Source organism: Lynx canadensis, chromosome X (assembly GCF_007474595.2).
Source record: "Lynx canadensis isolate LIC74 chromosome X, mLynCan4.pri.v2, whole genome shotgun sequence".
NCBI lineage: Eukaryota > Metazoa > Chordata > Mammalia > Carnivora > Felidae > Lynx > Lynx canadensis.
The window spans coordinates 84,417,073-84,434,747 of NC_044321.2; the positions used below are offsets into that span (position 1 = coordinate 84,417,073).

The 17,675-nt window shown below is 35.4% G+C and overlaps 1 protein-coding gene across 1 annotated transcript in view; it reads left to right on the plus strand.

Annotated features, from left to right (window-relative positions):
• The first annotated feature begins 938 nt into the window (after nucleotides 1-938).
• Nucleotides 939-17,675, plus strand: part of RADX (RPA1 related single stranded DNA binding protein, X-linked) — an 87,962-nt gene continuing 71,225 nt past the window's right edge. The window contains exons 1-3 of the mRNA XM_030306224.2: nucleotides 939-1,697; nucleotides 10,672-10,814; nucleotides 12,372-12,564. Of these exons, the coding sequence (XP_030162084.1) occupies nucleotides 1,055-1,697; nucleotides 10,672-10,814; nucleotides 12,372-12,564 (979 nt within the window). The 5' untranslated portion in view covers nucleotides 939-1,054. The remainder of the gene's footprint in view (nucleotides 1,698-10,671; nucleotides 10,815-12,371; nucleotides 12,565-17,675) is intronic.

Sequence of the window (17,675 nt, forward strand, 5' to 3'; positions counted from 1 at the left end):
TATAGTATAAACAGCTTTTATATGAATTGGGAAACCAAAAAATTCATTTGACTCATTTTATGGCGATATTCACTTTATTGCAGTGGTCTGGAACCAAACCTGAAACATCTTAGAGTTATGCCTTTATACTAGCACATGTGGGGACATGTAATAAATATCTTATTTTTAATTTGGACTATTGTTATCAGCTTTTTCACTTTACATTCATTCTGTATACATTCCTTGTAGTTTAGAAATGCAGTTTCTGACATTCTATACCCTAGCCCTCTGTTACACCAGTTATTGTATAAAACATAAATACGTTTTAAGAATTCTAAAGACAGCTCTTTACCAAGCCAGTTCTATAATTTTCTGTTTTCATTTGCACTTAATCACTAATTCACCAACCCTGCTCTTAGGGAGTCACTACAGACAATTATGCTAATAATGCTTACAGCAACAGCAACTAAGGTTTAGGGAGGACTTTTTGTGCGAGCGTCTTTCCTGAAGGCTGTGCATACATTATCTGGTTCCGTTCATAGTGTACGAGACTTGTGGTATCACATTCATGTATATTAATGAACTCTAATTTACTTTCTGTAGCTGGCCCAAGGCCCAAACCCCCAAACACCTGAGCTACGACTACATAGCCCGCTTCCAGACACTTTCTCTTTTCCATTGCCTCTCAGCACCCTCCTTTCTAGAAGAGCTCAGAGCGCTCCTCCCCCTCCCTCCTGCTACATTTTGGGAACCATGGCGACCAACGCTTTCTCCCCCTCCCTCCCCTCCCCCTAGACATTCAGGCAAGCACCAGGTGGGAGGATCTGCTACGTAACCGCGCGTGTGATTGCCTAGTAGCCCCGCTTGTGAGTTGGAAGCTAGCCGAGAGAGGGGTGGGGCTAGAGGACTGACGCGCGCGCGCGGAACGTCTTCGCAGCCTGGCTTCGGGGCGGAGCCTTACCAGTCGGCGGGATCAGAGTAGTGATCGTCGCCTAGCGCGCGGTTTCCTGGTCTCTCAGCTTCTGACTGGACAGACTAGCTTTGGGGAGTAAGGAGCGTACGCAGTTACCTAAAAATGTCTGGTGAGTTAGGTCAGCCTCAGGCCGGCCCCTCACATGCTGGGCTAGATTTGCCGAACCCTGAGAGAAATCGGGCTGGGGTCCCGGGAGGGGTGATCCGAAGGGCCGGTGCCCAAGGGCGCAGGTCCTGGATCCAAAAGGTTCTTGAGCAAATAACGGATTCACCTCTGCAGTGGGTCACCCCCTCGGAGGTGGTGCCTGTCGCTGTGCTGGCTGTCCAGAGATACCTGTTAGAGGATGAACCACGCGACACAATACCAAAACCTCCCCTTTACTGCTATGATGTGACGATCTCAGACGGGGTATACCAGGAGAAGTGCTACCTGGACCCCAGCCTGAACTTTCTCGTGTATAAAAATATTCTTAAAGTCGGCATAGAAATGAAAATTTCCAGAGTCTCGTGTCTTTACAACGAGAAAAGATTAGGCCAAGGGATCCTGTGCATAGATAACGTCCACTGTGGGGAGACCTTAGAGGATATTTCTTTAGAAACTCCATTCAGAAATAGTGCGCACGAGGAGGTACCCGAGAGGCCTTTAAGAGGCGGGAAGAGTCATTACCTGGCCCTGTGGAATAACGAAGATCCATATGGAGATATTTGGTTAACCAACAAGCAACCTGAGGAGCACAATTTTAACAGTAAGTAATTGGAGGGGATGACGGAGGGGTTAAGAAATAGTTTTCGGGAGCTTGCGTTAATGGGAAAGAAAACGGGGGTGCGTTGGTATTGTTCATTTCAAGCCGCGAGTGGAAATAGACAAGTTTTCGTCAGTGTCAGATTGGCACTCGCTTAATGAAAATTTGCGCAACCCGTCATTGCTTTGATTGTTCAAGTGGCCATTCAGGAAGTGTCTGAATACATCTCAAATTTAATCTGGCACACATAGCGTGTGTGCGTTTGCCTACGGTTTAATCTTCGTTTCGTTCCGTTTGTGGAAATAGTACTCACTGTGTTGGTTGGCGAGTATGTAAATTTGAAATTGGCATGAAAGGCATAAATATTTGTGGGTTTGTGCGTTTTAACCGTGATTCAAAAACGGATATTCCGTGATTTATTCCTTAATAATTTGCATTAATGAAACGCCATCTTTATGTCTTTGTAGCAGTTATGTAAATATTGCTTTTTTTGAGCGTGTGATTTTTGTGGGCAGGCTTGGAATTTTCATTTTTATGTTTCTTATTACGTATCACAGACAATACTGAGAAGTTTAATTCTTCAGTACCAGAAGTAGGCAGTTAATGTGAAAATGCCTGTTCATCATCAGCAACTGATGTAAAACATATTTTATCAGAGATGGAAGGGGAATGATAGTACTATAGGCATGTACACGAATGGGATGGGGAACAAATAATACACAAAAAAATAAAAGTGCAAGTACTGGAGGAAGATAGATGATAATTTTCTACATTTACTGCTTTTCAGGTTTTTTTTTTACATTGCAGTCATAATACTAGCTCATATATGATCTTACTATGACGTGTAACAGCAACAGGCTTGAAAGTGAAAAGGTGGGTCAAAAATAGGCAGTTAAACTAATATCCAATTATAAGGGGAAAATACAGAAATGTGTAGACAAGGGTGATTTAAATAACTTAAGCTTTAAAAGCAAGATAGTCATTTCAGGGATGCAGTAATGGAATGAATTTTATCTCAAGTATGGAATAAGACAGTAGTGCATTACTACCTCTTAAGTGCTTATCATTTTTTATTTTTAGGATGGAATGTATAAATGAAAAATTGGTGTCTAGAAGAATTAAGAGGGGAATAATAATTTGTAAAAATCTTTTTCTTGAAAGTAATATCTATTCATTATTCAAACCATATTTTTATTACAAAAGGCAATGTCCATGTGCTAAAAAGCCAAACTGTATATTTAAAAGTATATTGTTGACTAGAAAAAAATCATTATAGACTGAAAAGCAAACGCATTTGCACAAGATAATATTAAAAGTCCATTATTTGTATAAACATAAAAACGTATATTGTATTAAAAATGCAAGACCCAAGTATAGTAAAATTTTGATGACAAAATTTAGAAGTAGGTATATATTGATGGTCTTTCAGGCTTGCTGTATGAAATTTTTAATAATAAAATGTTGGGGTGGAGTGAAAGACCCCTTTACCTCCTCCAGTGCCTTCAACTTTCCTCTTAAAACTCCAAACGTTCAGCAGTTTGGTATGTATCATTGAAAAAAAAATATTCTGTGGCATGGCATGATTTGGTGTTTACACATTAAGCGTCTTTAATGTACATCTGCATATATATACTTCCCTTGGATGAGTGTACCATAATTTATATAATCATGCCAATGTGAATAGGTAATTATCAATTTTAGGCAGTTACTGGTTTTTCTGTTTTAGATCCACACTGAACATCATTAGGATATACACATACTTGCTCATTATGTTCAAGTATATCTGTTAAATAGATGGATTCCTAGAAGTGAAATTGCTAGGTTACAGAGTATTTTACATTTTTTAATTTAATTTTTTTTTCAACATTTATTTATTTTTGGGACAGAGAGAGACAGAGCATGAACGGGGGAGGGGCAGAGAGAGAGGGAGACACAGAATCGGAAACAGGCTCCAGGCTCTGAGCCATCAGCCCAGAGCCCGACGTGGGGCTCGAACTCACGGACCGCGAGATCGTGACCTGGCTGAAGTCGGACGCTTAACCGACTGCGCCACCCAGGCGCCCCTTTACATTTTTTAATTTAATGGATATTGACAAATCATCTTCTGAAAAGGTTTTCCTAATTTACATTCCCACTAACATATATATGAGTGCCCATTTCCCCATATCGTACTAATTTTTAAATTATATCTTTTGATTTTTCTCATTTCTTTGTAATGGGTATTGAGGTTTTTTGTGTGCTATATATTGCAAGTTGCTTTCTCACACTCTGTCCCTTTTCTCTTAACTTTGGTTATAGTGCATTTTTTGTGATTTTTAAAACTTTTATATTAAGCCATGATGTGTACAGAGTAAAGTGGAAAAGTCTTGAAAATACAGCTTGAAATACCAAAAAAAAAAAAAAATACAGCTTAAAAGTAAAGCTTGATAACCATCTTCCCAGATCAAGATCCAGAACATTTGAAGCATTTCATAAGTCTCCCTCATGCCCTCTCCTGGTCAATACCTTACTCCAAAGGTAACAAATAATGTGATCTAAAGACCGCTTTTCAAAATGGAAGTTAGGTAATGTCACTCCTGCCTAAATCTCTCCAGTGTCTCCCCATTGCAGTTAGACGACAATCCAGACCTCCTAGCGCATGCACGAGGCCATGCAGCATCAGCAAACTTGCTTTAAATAGCCACATAGTAAATTTTTTTTCTTCGCCACACATGTGGTCTCCAGTCACAGCTATTCAACTTGGCCCTGGTATAGGGAAAGCAGCCATAGGTGATATGTAAATGATTGGGTTTGGCTGTTTTACCATAGAACTTTATTTACCGAAACTGGCAGTAAGCCGGATTTGGCTCATGAGTTGTAGTTTGCAGACCCCGGCCCTACGGAACCCCCTTACTCACCTCTCTAACCCCTCCCCTCCACCATTTTGTTTCTGAAATACTAGCCTTCATTTTGGTCTCAAACCTCCTCACTCTTTCCTGCGTCAAGTATGTCAAGTACATCGCTCCTGCTTTTTCCTCCTGGAAAGTTCCTTTCCATCCTCAGGTTTCAACTCAAATTTATAAAACAGGTTAGAAAAGGGCTGTTTAAATATGTATTCCCTCCCCACTTATTACATCACCACGGAAATGCTCTTCATAGAATTGATAACACTGAAATTATTATATCTGTTGTTTTCCTTTTTTCTCCCATTGGTTTATGAAATTGATGAGGGTAAGGACTTTCTTTTTGTCACGATTCTGGGGCATTTCTCTTATACCCAGAACAGTGTCACATGGTAGGCATTCAGGAAGTGTTGAATAAAAGAATGCATAAATTACATTAATGTATTTTCTGATGTTGAACCACTTTTATATCTCTACTTGGTCATGGTTGTTATATTTACATCTGTATGTTTAAAGCAAATTTGTTCCATAGATTTTATTTTTAAAAGGGGTTACTATTTTAGTCCAATATTGATATTGGGTTAATTAATATTAGCCTAGTAGAATGAATTGGGAAACTTGCCTATTTTTCGCTACTTAAAATCATTTGTTCACTGAAGGTTTGGTAGAATTTACCCCTAAAACTATTTGAACCTGGGGCCTTGAGCCAGTATTGGGGGTTAGAAGAATGACTCCTTTTCAATTTCTTGTAGAAAAATTCATGAAATCAATAATGCTTCTTCTTGAGTCCATTTTTGAGAGTTGATATTTTACTAGATCTCAACATTGTATGCAGTAGTTTTACACTTTAATTTAAATTTAATATATATATAATTTATATGCATATATAATTTAAATTTTAGTTTATATTTTTAAAATATTTACTCTTGTTTCATCCTCTGTTACATTCCTCATGTTTGTGTGTTCACCTTTTTTTATTAAAAAAATTTTTTAATGTTTATTTTTGAGAGAGAGAGAGACAGAGCACAAGCAGGGGAGGGGCAGAGAGAGAGGGAGACAGAGAATCAATCGAAAACTGGCTCCAGGCTGTGCAGCACAGAGCCCTATGCAGGGCTCAAACCCACAAGCTGTGAGATCATGATTAGAGCCAAAGTCGTACGTTTAACCTGAGCCACCCAGGGGACCCTGTGTGCTCACCTTTTTTATGATCAGCCTTGCCAGGGGCTTGTGTGTTTAATTGGTATTTTTAAAAAAAGACTTTGGGCTTTACTAGTTAAGTGTATATCCGGGAGATATTTTCTACTTTATTTCTGCTATCTTTTACTTTCCTTTGTTCATATTTTTTTTGTACTACGTTCTTGAGTTTAATGCTTGATTCATTTATTTCCTTGTTTCTTTCTTTGAAAAGCTTTTTAAAATTCTGAAATTTCCCATGGATATTGCTTTGGCTGTATACCCCAGGTTTTGAAGTGTAGAGGTTTTTTTTCACTCATTACTCATATTTTCTGATTTTAAATTTGAGTTCCTCTTCAACCCTCAAACTTTTAGAAAAGGTTTACTTATTAGGTACGAAGTCCCTATTATACCAAGTTTTAAAAATTTAATTGAAGTATTCCATATTCTTATCATTAAATGTATTTTACTTGCCCATTTCTTTGAGAGGAATATTGACTTCTCTTTTTGACAGTGATTTTGTTAATTTCTCCTTGTATTTCTAAAAATTTTTGATTTAGGCGTTACTACAATGTTCATTTCATAACATAGTAATATCTTGTTGGTGGGTTTTACCCTTTATCAGTTTGCAGTTTGTCTCTTTGTCCTTTTTTTGTGTTTTGAATTCTAATTTGTCTGATAGATCTATTTACTACTGCTGTCTTTTAGTTGACATTTGGTTCAGTGGTTCTCAAACATGAATAGGCATCCATATCATTTCCGAAGTGTTTTGGAATGCAGATTTCTGGCCCCCCAACCAGTTTCTGATTGAGTAGGTTGTGGTAGGGCCTCACCAGCCACTGGTGGTACAAATGCCACATTTTGAGAACTGACCTAGTGTATGTATCTTTGTCCATCCTTTTATTTCTATTTTGTTTTACATTTGTCTTTTTAAAGAAATATATAACTAAGATTTTGTGTTTTTGACCCAAAACAGTTCTTTTTCATTTAAGAGATAAATTTAATCCACAATTAAATTTAAAGTCATTACTGATGTTTGTACCTGTTCTTGCAAAACTACTTTATGTTTACTGTACACCTTGCTTTATGATGTTTTTTTTTTTTTACTTTTGCAAGATTTAAATTTTTTTCTTCTAGTGCTTTAGAAGTTATCCATTAATTTGTATTTTCCTAGTGGCTTCCCTTAATGTTTTAACAAAATTATTTAAACTTAAGATTTTTGTGCCAGTCTCCAGGATTACTCACAACTTATTGTATCTTCCTCCTGAACAATACAAGGTGTTTAGGACTCTACTTGGTCATGAAGCAATTTGGCATACTGCTATATTGGATTTGAAAGTATTTGATTTAGGATATTTGCCATCATAAATGATTTGGATTTATAGTTTTTTTTTCCCTTTGTACTACTTTTGTCATAATTTTTCAGGAATTATCTATGTTTTCAAAATGAATTGTTAGAACCTGGTGCCATTTTTGGAGGTCATTATTTGTGAACTTTTTCATTTTCTTCCATGGTTATTGACGTATTCTAGGTTTCTTCTGCTTCTTGAGGCAATATTGATAATTCAGATTTTCCTAGAAGATTATCTATTTCACTGGTATTTTCAAGTTTAGTGATATATAATCATATATAACAATATTTTACTCTAGATTTATAGTTGATCACATTTCAAACATATTTTTGTTTTCTTTCGTCATGATTGCACTTGTCAGAGATCTACCTTTTCATTAATTTTCCCAACGAATTGGATTTAACAGTTCTTTTTTCTAATACCTTATTTTCAGCTTTTATCTTTATTCCTTTTGTCATTCCTTAGGTTAGTTCTTTTGCAGTGATTTTCATTGTATGGTTTAAGGACCCTGAAAGGTATCCCTCAAGACCTTTTCAAGGTATTCACAACATCAAAACTATTTTTATGATATCCATTTACCTTTTATCACTCTAATTTTATGAAAGTATACAGTGGAGTCTTCCAGAGGCTACATGATATGTGACATTGGAACAGACTGAATGCCAAAGAAATAGGAGTATCCAGCTGTCTTCTATTAAGCTAGACACTAAAAATATTTACAAAAATGTAAACCAGTACCACTCTTCTCACTACATTTTCTGTTTTAGAAAATAGTCACGTGTGTGTAAACATACATATATATTATACATAATAGGTTTGTTGTTATTTTATTTTTTTTATTTTTTTTATTTTTTTTATATATATGAAATTTATTGACAAATTGGTTTCCATACAACACCCATTGCTCATCCCAAAAGGTGCCCTCCTCAATACCCATCACCCACCCTCCCCTCCCTCCCACCCCCCATCAACCCTCAGTTTGTTCTCAGTTTTTTTTTTTATTTTTATTTTTTTTTTTTTAATTTTTTTTTTCAACGTTTATTTATTTTTTGGGACAGAAAGAGACAGAGCATGAACGGGGGAGGGGCAGAGAGAGAGGGAGACACAGAATCGGAAACAGGCTCCAGGCTCTGAGCCATCAGCCCAGAGCCCGACGTGGGGCTCGAACTCACGGACCGCGAGATCGTGACCTGGCTGAAGTCGGACGCTTAACCGACTGCGCCACCCAGGCGCCCCTGTTCTCAGTTTTTAACAGTCTCTTATGCTTTGGCTCTCTCCCACTCTAACCTCTTTTTTTTTTTTTTCCTTCCCCTCCCCCATGGGTTCCTGTTAAGTTTCTCAGGATCCACATAAGAGTGAAACCATATGGTATCTGTCTTTCTCTGTATGGCTTATTTCACTTAGCATTACACTCTCCAGTTCCATCCACGTTGCTACAAAAGGCCATATTTCATTTTTTCTCATTGCCACATAGTATTCCATTGTGTATATATACCACAATTTCTTTATCCATTCATCAGTTGATGGACATTTAGGCTCTTTCCATAATTTGGCTATTGTTGAGAGTGCTGCTATGAACATTGGGGTACAAGTGCCCCTATGCATCAGTACTCCTGTATCCCTTGGATAAATTCCTAGCAGTGCTATTGCTGGGTCATAGGGTAGGTCTATTTTTAATTTTCTGATATTTTAAAGGAGTTATGAATAATTTTTTATTTCTTAGTTTTGCTTCATAATATGGCAAATGTTGATAGATATTACCCACATAAATAAAAGCTTTTTGAGGGCTACGGTAATTTTTAAGAATGTAAAAGCTTTCTGAGACCAGAAAGTTTGAGAATCACTGTTCTATTGCTTACTATCTAACATTTTATATTGGGTATCTATTTATTTTCATTCTTTTTGTAATGAACACATTTCTATGAATTTATACAGATTCTTCATTGTCTATGTATAGCCTGTAATTTCTTTTTGGATTTGAGAGATATGTATATTCTATGGAGTTTGCGAGTTAAAAATCCAAACTGGGAAAACATTAATCAGGCAGATGTCTGATCACAGCTAACTCTCTGGACCCAATTATAGCAGAAGCAGGGGCTCTTAGAACTCTGGTTTACAAAAGCATATAACTCTTGAATTTATTCTAATCGGTGAAGGTATATGTGCCTTCCTTGATCAAGAGTGTTCTACATACATTCCAGATAATTCACATCTGATCCACAATTTGTCTCATCTAACTAAAAAGGAAATCACTTAATAATGTCAGTTCAAATATTGGGACCTATGATTCTGGGCTATTAATATTTTGGAAGAATCTACAAGGAAAATTATACAAGATGGCCTAACTCTAAAAATAGTATTTTTTATGATACAGGTATAACTACAACATTCCATTTAAATTCTTATTAAAAAGAAATTACAAGTACGGTTTCATGCCAAAATGTTGAGTGATATATTATGTAAATAAAAATGGAGTGGGAGTACCTTGTGAAATAAAATATTGAACAAATACAAATTCAAGTTTTAAAAATTGAGACTGGCCTGTAAGGGAGCAAAATTGTAGAGAGGAATGCAGATGGAACCTCTCTTAACTCAAGGAAGAATAAAATTAAAAATACAAGTTAATCTTTAAAGATGGTGAATAGCTTTTAAGCAATTTTTGTACTTGCCAGCAGGCATGGAGATTAAAATTTCAAAGTAAATTGTATGGCGTATGAGAAGATAAGTGCTATGTAGAAAAATAAGATGGGAAGGGGAGTAAGTAAAGGGATCAGTTTACAGTAGAGTAGTAAGGGATAACATCACTGGGAAAGTGACTTTTGAGCAAAACCTAAAGGAGAGGAGGAGGGAAGTCACTCTGGTGTCTAAAAAGAAGACATTCCAGACAGAGGGAACAGCAAATGCAAAGGCCCTAATGCAGGACTATGTCTGGCATGCTTGGGAAATATAGAACTTACACATGAAACCACGATGAGGGCAATACAGAAATATGTCATGAAACAATTGTATAAGTTAAATATGTAAGTCCTTAGTAGTGGGAAAACATTCCATGGTATTGAGTTTTTCCCACAAAATTTCTTAAGGGAGATGAGTTTATTAAGGTATAATTAACATATGGTGTTATATTGGTTTCAGGTGTACAATATAATGATTTAACTATTCTGTACATTTATTGATACTCATCAGGATCTGTGTTCTCTTAATCCCCTTTATTTGTTTCACCTATTCCCCCCACCTAGTGGGGGATGAGTTTAGATTCAGGTCTTTCAGGAAGCAATTACCCAGTTTGACAAAGTGGAGGGCATTCGAGATGGAACACTATGTTAGTTAATATAGATATTTACCTTTGTCCCAGGCATATAGTAAGGCATATTTATATATTAGCTATTATTATTAAGGATAATGGGTATTATTAAGTTCTATATGAGAAGTATATAGACTGGCTTAGCTGGTGAGAAGGAGTTGCTTTAGGGATGATGTCGCTACCATTTTTAACCATGAAAACAAATTTTAAATTACCATGACATATTAAGTAGGATTTTTTTCTATTCTATTTTTTTTTTATTCTAGATACCAAAATAATTTCACTTTCTCACCTTGAGATGACCTGGTCTAACAGAAGGAATTTTCCTGCATTGCTTGTGAGAATCTTGCATAAATCCAAACTGCGATACTATGGAAAACCTGATAAAAAGATGATTGAGCCATACCAGGTATAAATCATGATTAACATATGACATGTTAATGTAACATTTATAGGATATAGCTTACAGATCTGACTCCTTATTAGGATAATTTATGTTCAAATTATATTTTATAAATGTAATTTAATAATTTATAATTTACATAAATGTGTGTTTCAGGGTATTATTTTTATGTAATTTCTTGTACAAAAAGAAATTCTTTCTGTATTGGCACCTTTTTAGTTCCCTGATTCAGTTGGTCTACTTCATACTTTTTTCTGTATCTTCACCCTTTTCTTCACTAGTATGCTTTCTTTTTTTTTTTTTTTATGAAATTTATTGACAAATTGGTTTCCATACAACACCCAGTGCTCATCCCAAAAGGTGCCCTTCTCAATACCCATCACCCACCCTCCCCTCCCTCCCACCCCCCATCAACCCTCAGTTTGTTCTCAGTTTTTAAGAGTCTCTTATGCTTTGGCTCTCTCCCACTCTAACCTCTTTTTTTTTTTTTCCTTCCCCTCCCCCATGGGTTCCTGTTAAGTTTCTCAGGATCCACATAAGAGTGAAACCATATGGTATCTGTCTTTCTCTGTATGGCTTATTTCACTTAGCATTACACTCTCCAGTTCCATCCACGTTGCTACAAAGGGCCATATTTCATTTTTTCTCATTGCCACATAGTATTCCATTGTGTATATAAACCACAATTCCTTTACTAGTATGCTTTCTACACCAGCATATAGACATACTCTGGACTTTCATTTAAAAAAAAGAAAAAATCTCCTTTGACCTCAGGACTCCTCTATTCCCTCTCTCCTTTTCTTCTGGTAGGCTCCTTGAAGTAGTCTCCACTACATATTTTCACTTCCTTGTCTCCTATTTACTTCTCAACACAATTGGTTTGGCTTTTTTCTTCAGCTGGGCACTCACTAGAGACCTTTTAATTGTCAAATGTAGCTGATACTTTTCTGTTATCTTGACTCTCTGTGCTCTATAATGCCAATGAGAACTACTTCCTTGATTTCTGTCCTGTTTGTTTTTTTACCTAACGTTTTACTGTATTTTCACATGTTGTCAAGAATTATTTTAGGTGTTTTATTAAGCTTTCATTATAAAAGTTATACATACTTGGAGGCAATTTGGAAATGTAGAAAGCAGTATAAATAAAGCTGAAAAAATATCACCCCAAATTCTACCAGAGAGGGTCACTGTTAATATTAAAGTGTGTTTCATCCCCTTTTTTCATATGAACATATCACGTTTACACACATATATCGTATGTATGTAATATAGATCACATCTATATGTATATGTATGCATATAATATATTGCATGACTATATGATAAATTATCTTACAAAATGGAAATCATATTGTATATACAATTTTATATTATTTAACATTTCCTTAAGTATTTTCTATCACTAAAAATCCTTCATTCATAACTTTGCATAGTTATAGATTGTACCATGTAATAACTTATTCAGTCATTCCCCTGTAGTTTTGCTTTCTCATTCTTAAAATTAGAATACCCTGTAGATAAAAGTAACAAATACGCATGTGCTTTTTTACTCTTTTTTTCTAGACCTTTTTGGAAGTGGCTGACAGTTCAGGCACAGTGTCAGTGATCATGTGGAATGCCCTGTGTCCTGAGTGGTATAAAAGTCTGCGGGTTGGTTTAGTTCTTCTGCTTCAGGATTATTCTGTTAAAAAGAGTTATCCATTCAGGATGCAGCCTCTCCCTGTGGATCCACAGATCAAACTAATTTCTACAATGGGTTAAGTATTCAATAAATTTCTTGTTTTATGGCTATTTTGTTTGTATAAATGTGAAAAGAACCGTATCAGCCAAAGGCTGTTAAAAGTTGCTGAATCTGGGGCGCCTGGGTGGCTCAGTTGTTTAAGTGTCCGGCTTCAGCTCAGGTCATGATCTCACAGTCTGTGAGTTCGAGCCCTGCGTCAGGCTCTGTGCTGACAGCTCAGAGCCTGGAGCCTGCTTTGGATTCTGTGTCTCCTTCTCTCTCTGCCCCTCCCCTGCTCATGCTCTGTCTCTCTCTGTCTCAAAAATAAATAAAAACATTAAAAAAAAATTGCTGAATCTGTTAGAACCTGGTAAACTTCTAAGTTCCTTTATAACATTTTTAAGCAATCACTTAATAACTATACTTATTTATGAATACATTTATTAAGAAAAAATATGTGATCTATTTATTGTTGATTATGAATGAGCACCACTTAGGATGTACTTATATCTGTTTTCTTTTTTGTATTATAATACTAAATTAATGACTTAAATATACTTTTACTATAAGGTGCTATTCGAAAGGGCTTTGTCAGCATTTTATTTTGAAAGAATTTCAAACTTACATAAAAGTTGAAAGAATAGTATAAAAAACTCGCATATACCCTTTTCATGGATAAAACAGTTGTTAACATTTACCTTTATCATTCCCTGACTCCGTAAATCTAAATACATATATATATTACAAATATATATGTATATGTATTACAAATATTTATATACATATATTGTATATATTTGAGAGTAAGTGGCAGCCATCACACATACCGTTACCTCAAAATACTTCACTAATATTTCAATGTTTATTTCCTAAGAACAAGAACATTCTATTCTATAATCACAGTTCAGTTACAAATTCAGCAAATTTAAAATTGATAAACTGATGTTATCTAAGCTGTGGTCAATATTCAAGTGCAATTGAATTGCTGCTCTTCCTAATTAGTACTAAAACAAAAGTTTTGACATCTTGGCATCATACTAAATATTTTTGGAGCATTAAAATTAATATATTAAGTGATTGCTTTCAGATATGGATATGAATTTTTTGCCTTTCTATTTTTAGAATTGTAGATTATATCACTCAACAAGTTTAGGTATTGTTATTGGCTCATAATAGTTTTATACTGGACCTGTATTTCTTTGTATTCTGAATTCCCTACTGATAGATTAAGCTTAATTACTTGGAGAATGTGCAGATAATAGAGCTTTTGTTCACTGTTTCCTTAGATAGATGTTTATTTGGGGAATCTCATATGATTCCTTATTAAAATCTTAAGGATTTGGTAGGCATCAATCATGTCTTTCTGGATTAACAAGTTATTACCTAGTAGTTTGACACAATTAGTCTATTATCATTACTCTTTATCATAAAGTTGAGAAGTTACACTGATATTGATGTTGGGACTTACTTGAAAAAATACAGTAAAAACTGGCAAAAAGAAGCAAATTCGCAACATGTGTTATTATTTCTATCAATTTGTAAATTCTTTCCACAACCAAGCATATCTAGGTGAAAAAAATTGAGACATTTGCCAATAAGAGATAAGGTAAGTGACTTTGTTGATGTCACATGATAAATCACTGGCATGGTGAAAACCTAGTTTTTCTGATACCTAACCTAGTGTTCTTTTTATGAGATACACTGTTTTCCTGGTGTAAAGAGAATTAATTTAAATTACAATTTTTACATGGCTGTGGGCAATCTAGAAATGTGTCTGGCACTAATAGCTGTTTCTAAACCTTAAAAACATATGGAAAGTAGAAGAATAGACAGCATGTGGTCAATAGATAAACAGCTACTAAAACTTAACACTGAAATTGAATCAAGTACTATGCTACCTCTACGATATACAATTCTAGGGCTATATTTTCATATGGAAACTCTTTAAGATATGAGAGGTTATTTATACTTTCAAGCAAATAATTGTAAATACAGAAATTATTTTTTCAAATGGGAGTCTTGATGAGAATATATTGAAAATGGTTCTTTTAGTCTTTAAACAGTTTTATTTTTTATCAGTATTAGCATCAGTCTACTTTATCCTATACCCTTTTAAGAAAATTTTGTTTATTTCTTTAGAGAGAGAGAGAGAGAGAGAGAGTCCCAAGCAGGCTCCAAGTGGTCAGCACGGAGCCTGATGTTGGGCTCGAACTCACAAACTAGATGATTGTGACCTGAGCTGAAACCAAGAGTTGGACACTTAACCAACTGAGCCACCCAGGCGCCCCTATCCCATACCTTTTTGATAAATAATAGGACTTTTTCCCTGTTTATCAGGGGTTAGCAAGCTATTTCTGTAAATAGCCAGATAGTAAATATTATAGGCTGTACAGGCGATACAGTTTCTGTCATAAATACTCAGCTCTGCCTTTTTAAAAAATGTTTGAGAGAGAGAAAGAGAGCATGAGCAGGGGAGGGGCAAAAAGAGAGAGGGAGAGAGAGAGGATCCCAAGCAGGCTCTACTCCATGAGCACAGAACCCATCATAGGGCTTGATCATGACCTGAGCTGAAATCAAGAGTCAGAGGCTTAATTGACTGAGCCACCTAGGTACCACCTCAGCTCTGCTTTTATAGAGTGAAGGCAGAGATAATATGTAAGGAATGGGCATTGCTGTGTTACAGTGAAACTTTATTTGCAAAAACAATCATCTATCTGCAGAGTATAGTTTGCTGAACCTATACATATATGCAGATCTCAACACTGCCTGGACATTAGGGACTTGGGGAGCCTTAAAGAACCGTAGACACGCCACCCTCTGAGATTCTGATTTAATTACTCTGAGGAGGGAACCAAGACATTGGCGCATCTTTAAAATTCTTCAGGTGATTCTAATATGCAGCTACAGTTGAGATCTACTGATTTATGATCTTTAAAAAGCTCAAATGTGTTAATAATCTTTTGAAGAGAAATGACAGTTCCGTAAACCATTCTAGACACAGGAGATAGAAAGATAGGTAATACAGAGTTCTACTTTAAAAAAATTAGTCTAGCAGGGTAATATATTACACTGTATGTTAACTAACCAGAATTTAAATAAAAATTTGAAAAAAATTAGTCTGACGGTAACAGATTAGTAAAATGGACAGATTACAGTAAAATGAAAGATTAATGACAGTAAACAGTAAGAAGGTATGATGAACAAAAGGAGAGAGTAAATGAACAGAAATGTAGTTGAGGAAAGAATGAATGGTTGGGAGAGTGGGAGAATGAGTTGGATGGGAGAAAGTGTAAGTGGGGGTTAGGAATAGTATCAGGGTAGTTTAAGTGTTATGACTAGGATAAATGAGAAAGAGTATGTAGTGGGGGCTGGTGTTGGACAGTAAGGGAATAAAGATTTGTGGTACCATCACTGCTTTCTAGATGCTGATGTTGAAAGACAAACTATTGGGGTAATTATCTTAGTTTATCTTTTCATATTTACATGTGTAGTTCCAAGTTACAGAGACGGAGAGATAATATTTTTTAAGACCAAATAAATGTGTTGTAAAGCACAGGACATATTTGCTGGTAATGTGTGGTTTTGGAGATTGGCATTTTGCATATCATTCTGTCCTTGCCATTTTGCATATCATTCTGTCCTACCTTTTATATTTTTTTAAAAATTTTTTAACATTTATTTTTGAAAGAGTGAGACAGAGCACGAGTTGGGGAGGGGCAGAGAGAGGGGGGACACAGAAGTCCTACCTTTTATCAAATAGTACTCACCTAGCATACCCACATAAACATTTTATTTTTTAAAATTTACTTATTGAAATTCAAGTTAGTAAACATACAGTGTAGTATTGGTTTCAGGAGTAGAACCAGTGATTTATCACTTCCATGTAACACCCAGTGCTCATCCCAACAAGTGCCCTCCTTAATGCCCATCACTCATTTAGCCCATCCCCCCCCCGACCTCCCCTCCAGCAACCCTCAGTTTGTTCTCTTTATTTAAGAGTCTCTTATGGTTTGCCTTGCTCTCTGTTTTTAACTTATTTTTCTTTCCTTTCCACTATGTTCATCTGCTGTGTTTCTTAAATTCCACATATGAGTGAAATCATTTATTTGTTTTTTTTGTCTTATTTCTCTTAGCATAATACACTCTAGTTACATCCACGTTGTTGCAAATGGCAAGATTTCATTCTTTTTTTTTTACAGTGAAACTCAATATGTATTTCTATTTAATCACAACAATTAGAAAATATATCTTTTAAAACTACAATCTATCACAGCGTCAAAAATAACAAAATAAACTAATTGATAAATATAACAAACTTATATAAGGTTTACACTCTGAAAATTATGAGACATTATTAAGAAAAATTAAGAAAACACATATTGGGAGAAAGTTAATCATATTCCTGGACTGGGAGACTCACTATTATTAAGGTGTACAATTATCTTGAAATTTATTTATACATATAATGCTGTCCAAAACAAACTCCCAGTAGGCTCTTTTATGAAAACTGATAATCCAGGGTGGTTACATGGGTACACTCATTTGTCAAAACTTATAAAACTAAACACTTAGAATGACAGGTAAATTATGTGGATAAAGTTGATTTTAAAAATGAATAATGTTTTACCCAGTAGACGACACCTTAGAAATGAGGTAATTTTATTTAGATAAAGTCCTATAGAATGTATTAATTAATTAATTAATTAGTTTTTTATTTTTAACTTGTTTTATTTTTCATTTTTTTAAATTTACATCCAAATTAGTTAGCATATACTGCAACAATGATTTCAGGAGTAGATTCCTTAGTGCCCCCTTCCCATTTGGCCCATCCCCCCTCCCACAATCCCTCCTGTACCCTCAGTTCTCCATATTAATGAGTCTCTTCTGTTTTATCCCCCTCCCTGTTTTTATATTATTTTTGTTTCCCTTCCCTTATGTTCATCTGTTTTGTCTCTTAAAGTTCTCATATGAGTGAAGCCATATGATTTTTGTCTTTCTCTGACTAATTTCACTTAGCATAATACCCACCAGTTCCATTCACGTAGTTGCAAATGGCAAGATTTCATTCTTTTTGATTGCCAAGTAATACTCCATTGTATATATATACCACATCTTCTTTATCCATTTATCCATCAGTGGACACTTGG